Source organism: Diabrotica undecimpunctata, chromosome 6 (genome assembly GCF_040954645.1).
Source record: "Diabrotica undecimpunctata isolate CICGRU chromosome 6, icDiaUnde3, whole genome shotgun sequence".
NCBI classification, from domain to species: domain Eukaryota; kingdom Metazoa; phylum Arthropoda; class Insecta; order Coleoptera; family Chrysomelidae; genus Diabrotica; species Diabrotica undecimpunctata.
The window spans coordinates 88,601,280-88,612,566 of NC_092808.1; the positions used below are offsets into that span (position 1 = coordinate 88,601,280).

General features: G+C 31.5%; 1 protein-coding gene across 1 annotated transcript; it reads right to left on the bottom strand.

The window, feature by feature from the left end:
• Nucleotides 1–1,361: 1,361 nt before the first annotated feature.
• On the bottom strand, nucleotides 1,362–10,912 carry LOC140443537 (uncharacterized). The gene is made up of 2 exons (XM_072534850.1): nucleotides 10,395–10,912; nucleotides 1,362–5,212 (listed from the first exon to the last, which is right to left on the bottom strand). The coding sequence occupies exons 1-2, from the start codon at nucleotides 10,624–10,626 to the stop codon at nucleotides 4,089–4,091; spliced, it is 1,356 nt and encodes a 451-aa protein (XP_072390951.1). The 5' UTR covers nucleotides 10,627–10,912; the 3' UTR covers nucleotides 1,362–4,088.
• Between the last annotated feature and the right edge of the window lie 375 nt (nucleotides 10,913–11,287).

The following is an 11,287-nucleotide window of genomic DNA, read 5'->3' on the forward strand; positions in this document are numbered from 1 at the left end:
CAAGGACGATACTGGATATGAGACTCAGATGTATAGAAAACAAACACACACCAACAGATATATAACTTACAAACCAAATCACAATATCAATATTAAAATGGGAATAATTAAATCCTTATATATGATAGAGGCACAATTACATGTTTTAACGAAAATTCGTTCTTAAAGGAGAAACATTTGTTAACATGTTTTATTAAAAAATGGTTATCCTTTATCGTTTATAAATAAGGAATTTTCAACAATCGACCGAACAGCATCGATAGAACAGAACAACTTAGAACGGAGATCCTACAACATACACAAGGAATAATAAGAGGAAAATAACAATACCACCCATAAAAGGATCATCAGAAAAGATGATCCTTTCATCTTCATCCAAAAATAAATTCAACATTTCAACAACATTCAAAACAACAAACACATTGAGATCTATTTTATTTAAAACTAAACCTAACAATGAACAAGAAAGAACAAATAATTGTAAGTATTTATAAAATACCTTGTGAATGCGATCAGTTTTATTTAGGTGAAACATCAAGGCCATTAAATGTTATAATAAGTGAATATAAATCTTATCTTAAAAATAGAGAATTTGATAGATCTCAAATATGTAAACACGCATGGGAAAATGAACATAGGGTTCAATGGAAAGTACAGTCCTAAAGGAAACAGATATAAAAAAGAGAAAAAACAAAGAAGCGACTCTAATTACGCTAAATGAGACCAATAATTGTGTCGCAAATTCCTCGACAGAATGCAGTAGGATCTACTTTCCCATATTAAAATACAAAGTTAACAAAAGGAAAATACTACTATTAGTAAGTCAGCAACATATCGATCGGAAGATACATAATTCATATTTTTAAAAAACATAGGTACATATAAAATCAGAATTTGGTGTTTATTGAGAATAAACTAAATTTAAGACCAAATGTTTACCATGTGGGGATAATATTATGAAGTTTTTTCCTGGTTTTTCCTCATGATTTACTATGGAATCAATAACAGGAGATTTTACTGTCACCATAGCATGTAGTTCTCTTTTTAAAAACGAACCACATGCTATGATTATAATTTTTCTGGCAGATATTCTCAAGTAAAAATTTATTTCATTTAATCGAATGAACTATCTTACAATAAAGTCGTCCCAGGAACGCAACTCAGTAATATTGGCAATATCATTTTTAATATCGTCTACTTTAAAATGTATAACATATTATGTCTGAATTTGAAAATAGCTTCAGAACAATATTAAAGCAACAAAATTAAAAAAGTGATAATAAATACTGGCACGAGCCAGACTGGCGAATGTCATAGGTACGCCTTAATGGTTAAATAATTTTAACTTTCTGTAAACTTTGCATTAACCAGACTTGCCGTGCGAGCTTGAAGTGAAATTATAAGAAAAAATCGGTTGCCTGTAAAGTCGGTTTTACGGGCGAAGATTTTACGTGACAACGTCTTTTTCTCGGTAGAATATTTATTGATATGAATATTATTAAATTGCACAATAGGAACAAGGAATTGAATGAAAATAAGAATTGCACAAATTTTAACTATAGAAATATATTTTATTTACTAAAACATTGTACATGTAAACTTAAACTTAACTAATTTCTATTTGAGTAATTTTGTTGAGGATAGGAGAAATATGAAATGAAAGGAAGTGTTTCTGCTGTAATGTGTCTTGCGAAAGTCAAGTCGATGGTTGTTCCTTTTAACGTAGTTGACTTAGAAACGTTTGATACGCAATCAAGATTATACGTACATTTCATGAAATTTAGAAACGAGTTGTCTGACTTTACGTTTTTGTTAAAATCACCACACAGAAGAATCGGTATACTAGAATCAACTTGCACGAACGGTGGCACGTACTGGCTGTTGTGAACGTACGGACCGAGTCCTTGCCATAGTAACATTCCAATGTCTTGCATACTAGCTCCTGGATGATTTATTTTATATTATATTATTGATCTTATTATTTTCTACAAAATTTATTTGAAAATTTTTTCGATATATCAATTAGTTGCGGAGATATCGATCATTGAAGTTATTGTTTGCTACCAGTATTTTATATATTTATTTTTTTCAGTTATAAAAAATTACTATTTCCAATTGTGTCTACCAAGTATGGTCACATGTATTTGCCTACATATTAAATAATAATAAGTACAGATAATGTTATGTGACGTTCACTTCTGATTATATATATTTTAATATTTTTAATTTTAAAGAATCAATTTGAAAATCAAAACACTTATTCAGATCGAAGGTTCAAATTTTTGCTAAATAAATTTGAAATTAATTAATATTTGTAAATGTAAATGGTAAAGTTGAAAATTAAAACATTTACTAAAATTGGGATTTGAAATTCTTGCTAAACACAGTTAAATTCTAACTCCGAGCGTGGTGATTGGCCGGTTTAGTTCGTTTGTTTGGTCGCCCTGTTTTGACAGGTTAGAAGTTATAATTTGTTATTTTAAATGTTTGACTAGAAATACGCGCTGTTTCTTCTCAATCGACTGAATTACGATTGATTGCAGAGTGATTTAAACTAATAATTTACTTAACACTATCAACATTTGTCAATAGTATGACATAACCTATAAACTCAGTTTCTCAACTTTTGTGTCAATCTAACAATTAATCAATCAATCATAGTTTACGATAATGAAATATTAGTGTACAATTATTTACCTTTATTGTTGTAGTTGTTGTAAATGACGAATCTAAGCACTCCACATTTTCACTACAGACACAGCTGACGATACTTTCAACGATTTTTAACTTAAGCGATTCAACGCGCCTAATTCTCTAGTGCCGCGCGCAGCGGACCGATCATGTTTGAGTGGGAGAGAGACGCAAGGCATTCGCCGGTCCGGCGGGCCTCTCTCTCGTTCGGCGACTCACTGTAACAGACGTGAGCGGGCGTTACACTTTTTCTTAAATGACTCCGAGCCACAACCTAATTTAAGACGTTGTCACGTCAAAAAGTTTTGTTATGTATTCGTTGTGAAAATATTTAGTTTTTATTTCAACTTACAATAATTAATTTCGGTAAGTAGGTATTCACGTAATAATATAGAATAGTTACATTTTTGGTAAGAAATCATAATATTATATTAAGATAATTTCAGGCTAAAAGGGCTATTATAATACCTTCAAAAAAAATTATCAGCGTATTAAACTCATAAAAGAAAAGAGCCACGAAAAGAAGAGTAAAAAAATGCAAAAAAATTATTGACCGAGACCCAGTTAACTGAAAACAATTCCCAATTACAATTGAGTCTGGAGACTTCTGCATCTGGTTTTGAAGAAGTATCCTCAACCTCAAATCAACAACCGAAAACAAATCTGGAACTGACTACTGTTAGCAAACAAAATTTTATATATATTATGATCTGGATACTTGTCCATTTGAACTAAATTCTACATACCAAGATCATAGTTTATTTATTGCAAAATGTAGTTTCGATTCGTGGCATCTACAATTATTCCAACTTAATGATTATTATAAAATTTCCCTAATGTGATTTTCTAAAAAAAAAAATTGAAACTGTTATTGAATTTTTGGCAAATAAAATTTCAAAAAATCTAGTAAGTCACACATATGCAACAAAAAGAGCAAAACATACTTTTCAAATACGCTTGTTATACTATTCCATATATTGCATCACTTGGAACTAAATAACTACTGTAATATTTTTTTAAATAAGTAAAATTTTTACACAGTTGTTTATTGTGTAATTTTGTTTTTTTGTCATTTTTACTATTTTTTTTATTTGCAGTAAATTTATATATTCTTGTATGAGATTTAAGGGCAAACAAAACACTAGAACCGACCCTCTATTTACTTCTGTAGACCTGTCAAATTCAGACAAAATATTGAATTAATAAAATATAAATAAATATCATTTGATAGTAAATTTAATAATTATATAAACTAAATAAGATGTTTAAAAATAATAATTGTATTTATTTGAAATTATTTTCCGCTATTTCGTGACGTTTCCTCGGAATTTTACTATATACGAAAAGTAATACAACGCCAGTATAGAATTTTCGCTTCAAAAGAAGTAATAAAAATTTCACAATTTAAGATTTTTCCCAGTGTGCACGCTGGAATGTTTTTTTAAACTCCCCTTTTGTTTAAATTGCTTAAAACAAATTTCACACTGGTAAGGTGTTTCTCCAGTATGACATCTGATATGGTGTTTCAAAGTACTGTGCTGAGAAAACAGCCTAAAACAAATTTCACACTTAAATGGTTTTTCTCCAGTGTGCACTCTTAAATGGCTTTTCAAATCATGTGTACGAGTAAACTGTTTAAAACAAATTTCACACTCATAAGGTTTTTCTCCAGCATGCAATCTCATATGTAGTTTCATATTACTTTGTCGAGAGAACTGCTTAAAACAAATTTCACACATGTAAGGCATTTCTCCAGTGTGCAGTCTAAAATGTGTTTTTAAAGTATTTTTTCTTGCGAACTGCTTAAAACAAATCTCACACATGAATGGTTTTTCTCCAGTATGCACTCTTAAATGACTTTTCAAATCCCATGCACGAGTAAACTGTTTAACACAAATTTCACACTTGTAAAGATTTTCTCCAGTGTGGGTTTTTATATGATGTTTCAGATAACGTTCTACAGTAAACTGTTTAAAACAAGTTTCACACTTGAACGGTTTTTCTTCAGTATGCGTTATTATATGTTCTCTCAAATGATGTGCCAAACCAAAGTGTTTAAAACAAACTTCACACTTGTAATGTTTTTCGCCAGTATGTGCTCTGATATGATATTTCAAATTACTTGCTGTAGTAAAGTACTTAAAACAAATTTCACATTGGTAAGGTTGTTCTCCAGTGTGCACTTTCATATGTGTTTTCAAAGAACTTGTTTGTCCAAACTGTTTAAAACAAATTTCGCACTTGTATGGCGTTTCTCCAGTGTGCTGTATCACATGTCTTTTCAAAGTACATTTTTGGCTAAATTGCCTAAAACAAATTTCACACTTGTATGGTTTTTCTCCAGTGTGAATTTTCATGTGTTTATATAATGAGCTTCTATGGGGAAACTGATTAGCACAAATTTGACATTTTAATGTATATTCTTCAACAGGTAGACTTATATGTTGTGTATAGACTTTATTACATGTCTGTACGGGTATTGTTTTCATACTTTCCAATGTGTTCTCCTCTTGGGGAAAGCCTAAAATTAAAGTTAACATATATTTTTTTTTGCCAAAAATATGGCTGAAATATACTAAATTTGACACAATCTAAATATTATTTAGTATTTTATGGGAAAGCTCAAATTCTACAAAAAGAATAAAAGAGAAGATACATTTTTTTACAATCGAGCAGAAATACAATTACAATAATAGTACAAGGATAATATTAAACTAAAATAACAAACCTTTTAGAAAAACTAACTTTTTATCAGTTTATAATCAAGAAAAGCAAAATATTGTTAGGTAAAATAGTGTATTCAAACAACAAAGTTTCATCACTAAAAATAAACTGTGAGTACATCACAGAACCTCAGCAACTATTAGCTGGACGGAACTCACGAAGACAACACTGCAAACGAAAAATGGAATTGAGATTAGGAACATGTAACACCTGAACCCTGTACCGAACTGGAGCACTCAGTTCTTTACTAGACATAGTGAACACATACAAAGCAGATGTTTTAGCACTGCAGGAAATGCGGTGAACGGGAACCGGCACTCTTGAAGAGAACCCATTCCATATATTACAGTTGCAATGAAAGCCAACACATGGATGGAGTGGGATTTATTGTAAACCAAAGAACAAAAGGCCTTATTATTGACTTTAAAGCCTACAGTCAAAGAATGTGCTATTTGCTCTTAAAAGAGAAATTCATTAATTACAGTTTGATCAATGCACATGCCCCAACTGATGACAAACCAGAGGAAATAAAATAACAGTTCTTCGAAGACCTAGAGCAAGTTTACAGAAGATATCCCAAAAATGATATTAAGATTGTATTAGGTGACATGAATGCAAGAATAGAACGAGAGCGAGTTTTCATACCCACGATAGGAAAGCATAGCATACACAACATCAGTAGCGATAATGGATTATGAGTGATAAACTTAGCAGCAGCACTAAATATAACAGTGGCTAGCACCAATTTTGAACACAAAAACAAACACAAGGTAACCGGGACCTCTCCTGATGAAAGAACAACTAGTCAGATTGATCACATCTTAATATATTCAAGGCATGTAACAGATGTAATAAACTGCAGAAGTTATAGAGATCAACAAGTCAACTCAGAAGTCAGAATGGCTACCTATTAACAAGAGAGATTCAAGATGTATTGAATAGACGGATGGAATACCCGTCTATTCAATAGATTTATCTGTATGCCATAGAAAAAAATATTTTAAACAAAAATTGTAGCTGAGATAATTTTGAACAAAATTGTTTACTAGAATTTTTTGTGTAGAATGAACTGTTCTTTCAGAAACAACGCTTGAAGCGACCGGAGATATTGAACGTCAGTTACACGCCCGAAATCAATTTGAAATACCATATGTGTCAACTCGACTGTAAAAATTCAATACCTTTTCAAAGAGGTCCTATGTACAAAAATCAAAATGCGTTTTAAAGGTAAAGAGTGAAGCTTTCGTATGCAATGTTTGTATTTTGTTTCAAAGTAAAGTTAGTTTTTATAAGGGTGCTTTGTTAAAGCCTAATCTTCGAAACCAATAGCATGAAATTTCGGTTTAAAGTTTTAGCAACAAATGTGAGGCATTTGAAATACTCCTAACAAACGCCGAATTTAAACTTTCACGTTACAAACGATCTAAAACATTTAAAACTGCTTATTTTCCATTACACAAGTACGTTTTTCGAAACTAGACAACTTCAGCTATAAATTCCACCCAAAACCGTCTTTGTAGAGGCATTCCCGTGACATGTGATCATTTGTAATGTGAAAGTTTTAAAAGTAAAATCTGCGTTTTTTAGGCATATTTCAAATGCCTTCTATTTGTTGTTAGAATTCAAAATCAAAATTTTATGTTGTAGGTTTTAAAGACTAGACTCTAACAATGGAAATTCCAGTATGGCCGTTCAATGAAATTGATAAAAATGCCAAATATGTATTTATTGATCAGATTTATAGAAACTCATTTTATTTTCAGCAATATACAAAAATTTCATACAAAAGCTGCACTCTTTACCTTTAAAAAGCATTTAAATTTTTGTCGATAGGATACTCTGATCAAAAATCGAATTTTTGCAGTCAAGTTGATACAAATTTTACTTAAAATTGATTTCTCGCGCTTTACTGACATTCAAAATCGCTGGCCGCTTCAAGAGCTGTTTCTGAAAAAATGGTTCATTCTACACAAAAAGTGCTAATAAACATTTGTGTTCAAAATTTTCTGAGCTAAATTTTTTATTTAAAACATTTTTTCTACGGCATACAGATTCTTGGTAAATCGATTTTTCAAATCAAAATAATTCAGCAACAAACATTTTAGATGATGCAATTAACTGTTCCAACCTTACTTCTGTAGATATCCCAAAGACAAATGATTCACTTACAATATAACTTAAACAACTACAGCAGACAGCAATAATAATAAAACAACCAATCACGCAAAAAGGCAAATTTCAACCTCTCCTGAAACCTCAGAAACTAAAAACCTAAATGAATCCACACCAAAAAAAGAAGAAGGCTTTAGATGTCAAAGCCACATTAAAATCCACAGCATCTCCTTCATATATGGTAAATTTCACTGAATTATGAGACTTTGTTATCTATGCAATGGGATAAAAACTTCCTGAAGCCACAGCCAAAAATTATACAAAAGATTTTGACAGCTTATACACCTTATTAAAAATGGTTAACTCAAAATTAAATGATCAACACATGAAAAATAATTTTACAAGAATTATAAAGAAATTAAATCCAACATGAATTTTCCCTCACTGAAGAAAGTGACTAGGATTTATCTCAGTAGTATAATTCAATTCATTCTTCAAAGGAACTCGAATGGTTTTTATAGCCACATTGAAAACATTAAAATGCTACTCAATGAACTGTAACCATCAATATTGTGTCTATAAGAAACTCATCTTTCCAACAATCATTCTTCTTCTTCTTCTTTTGGCATCATAACCCTGGATGGGTCTTTGCCTGTCTGGCTATGTCCTTCCATTCAGATCTCTCTTGTGCCCTTCTTCTCCATTGTCTTATGTTCATTGTTTTCAGGTTGTCTTCCACGTCATCCAACCATCTCGTTCTGGGCCTTCCTTTTTTTCGCCTTCCTATGGGCTTCCATTGTAACATTTTCTTTGTTGTTTTTGCATCGTTTTGTCTCTGCACATGTCCCAGCCATGACAGTCTTTGACTTTTCACAAATCTTACAATGTCATAACCTTCATTTAATTCATTAACCTCGTCGTTTCTCCTGATTCTCCATGTGCCATCTTCCTCTTGTACCGGGCCATATACTTTCCTCAGTATTTTTCTCTCGAATGTCCTGAGTTGGGCTTCATCTTTTTTCGTCATTACCCAAGTTTCACATCCATAGGTTACTACGGGTCTAATCAGTGTTCTGTAGATAGTCATTTTGGTTCTTTTGTCCAATAATTTCGTTGTCATCCATCTTTTATTAGCATAGTATGTACGATTCCCGCTGGAAATACGTGCATTAATTTCGCTACTTACGGAGTTCTTCTGATTGATTTCTGTGCCGAGATATGTAAAGGCATCCACTCGTTCGATAGTATAGTTGTCTATTGTGATATTATTTTCATTGTCAATTATTCTTTTGACTGTCATATACTTCGTTTTTGCTTCGTTTATTTTGAGACCTCTTTTTCTTGCTTCAGGATCAATTTGTTTGAACACTTCCATTAGTCGTGGCTTATTCCTACTAATGATGGCTACATCGTCTGCGTGTGCAGTAATTTGTACTGATTTGGTGTTTATATGGCCGGTTATATTGGTTTTTCTGATGACTGCCTCAAGAACTAGGTTGAATAGCATGGTTGATAGGGCATCTCCCTGTCTTACTCCCATGTTGATGTTAAATAGGGGAGTCAGTTCTCCATCTACTCTGACTGCGGCTTTTGAACCCTGCAATGTCATTTTTATGAGGCTGATGTATTTCTTAGGTATACCTAGATTACAAAGGTCTTCCAGCATTCTGTCTCTATTCACACTATCAAAAGCTTGTTTAAAGTCTATATACATATTATATAGGTCTATGTCGTATTCATAAGCTTTTTCTTGTATCGTTCTTAGTATGAATATGTTATCTGTAGTGGCTCTATTTGGTCTGAATCCATTTTGATAATCACCAATTATATTTTCGGAGTATTCTAATAATCTATTGTAGATTATACCAGAAAGAATTTTGTATATTACATTTAGCAATGTAATTGGCCTATAATTCTGGCATTCCCTCTTATCTCCTTTTTTATATACTGGCTGTATGAGGCCAACTGTCCATTCCTCTGGCATTTGCTCCTTCGTCCATATTAATGTTATTAGGTAATGGATTCTTTCCCAGAGTTTGGATCCTCCATACTTTAATAATTCTGCTGAAATTCCGTCTGTTCCTGGTGCTTTATTGTTTTTTAGTTTATTTATTATCTGAACTACCTTTCCAACAATCAAGTAAACTAAAAAATGATATGCCCTATACAAAAAACCGAGCAGTACAGTATATATCCAGTGGTGGAGTAGGAATTATTGTATACACAATCATCCAATCCAAAGAAATTCCATTAATACAATCTGGAAGAAGTAGCAGTTTCGGCACTATATAATTTTGCAATCAATATATGCAACATATATATACCACATCCTGACTAGACTACTCTTCTAGAACTTCAAAATGTAACCAAACAAATTCCACCCTCACAATTAATTTACAGTAAAACAAACTGCCACAAAATTGCATGGGAATCCCCAAAAACTGATAAAAATAGACAAATTTGTTTTATTGTGATAATTTTCCAATAATAATTACTCACGACAAAGAGAAAGAAACCTGTGCAATGACATGAAACATAAATATTAAAGTCAGCTGATTGGGGAAAAGACTCAAACCTAGTAAGCTTATGTATACGAAATCTTGTTATATCATATAATATAGAAGCTACAACAACAACACTATCATCTTTCAACCACATAATTTTAGATGCAGCCAGAGCTTCTATAGGAAAAACCAAAAATATCACAAAAACTACTCTTTCTTGGTGGAATACTGAAATCAAATCTGCTTTAAAGCAAAGAAAACATGCTTTCAATATATATTAAAAAAGTACAACATTCCAAGAGTTCATAGAACTCCAATACCTAGGTATACTAGTACTCTTGTGGTTTCATTACTTATACTTACCACTTAGATTTGTTTGTCTTTCTTTAAATGAATTAAGATTATGTTCCTCTTGTTCTATTTCAGTCTTTATGAAAACTTTATTTAAGGCAACGTAATCAAATGTAGAATGTGTACTTTCTTTTAGCTGTTCCTCCTTAATTTCAATTTTACAAATACCCAAAGAACCATTATCAACAGCATTATATTTTTTTGCTTGACACGTCTCATTACTAATTTCTTGTTTTACTTCCATTTGTTTATATATAAATAATATAGTATTAGCATAGAATAAAAAAGAAACTTTTATGGTTAAACTGTAACTGTGGTATTTTGTTTAACAAAAATAATTGAAAATTGATTTATTGATTAGGTTGGGATTCTTCTTATTAGACAAGTAAAGAGAGGGATTTTTACTTCTTCTTCTTTCTTTAATTGTTGGCTCGCATCCTTGTGCATCTGCCAGTGCATTTGGTATTGTTGCAGGTTGCAGTTATCGAGCATCAAGCACGAGCAGTCTTTTTGGTCGATGATTGCATAGATCATAGATAAAGAATGAAGATGATTGCAGTGCAGTTCGTCCAGTGTTGCCAGGTGACATGAACCATTTTGCGGTAGGTCGAACTTACGGTCGAAAAATACGGTAGAAAACGATACCATAAAGATTTCAAATTTGTTGTTTTTTTACATAATCTAATGCCAATGGTCTATTTAAATGCCTTTTTATGATAGTACATTTATTTGTAAATAATTTTTACCAGAAAATACATACAAAATTTTTAAAAACACAATTTTTATTAAAAAATAAACCTAAATAAACTTCAAAAACATTAATTGAAATCAAAACTAAACCTAAAAAATATAGTAAAAGAAAACACAACAATACATTATAAAAAATTTACCGTTACAGTCCTACT

Bases quoted from the DNA above. Each gene is read 5' to 3' on its own strand.
- LOC140443537 (XM_072534850.1), bottom strand. From the start codon at position 10,626: ATGGAAGTAAAACAAGAAATTAGTAATGAGACGTGTCAAGCAAAAAAA. The intron at 5,213-10,394 runs GTAAGTATAAGT...CTTTAATTTTAG, and splicing joins AAGACAAACAAATCTAAGTG to GCTTTCCCCAAGAGGAGAAC.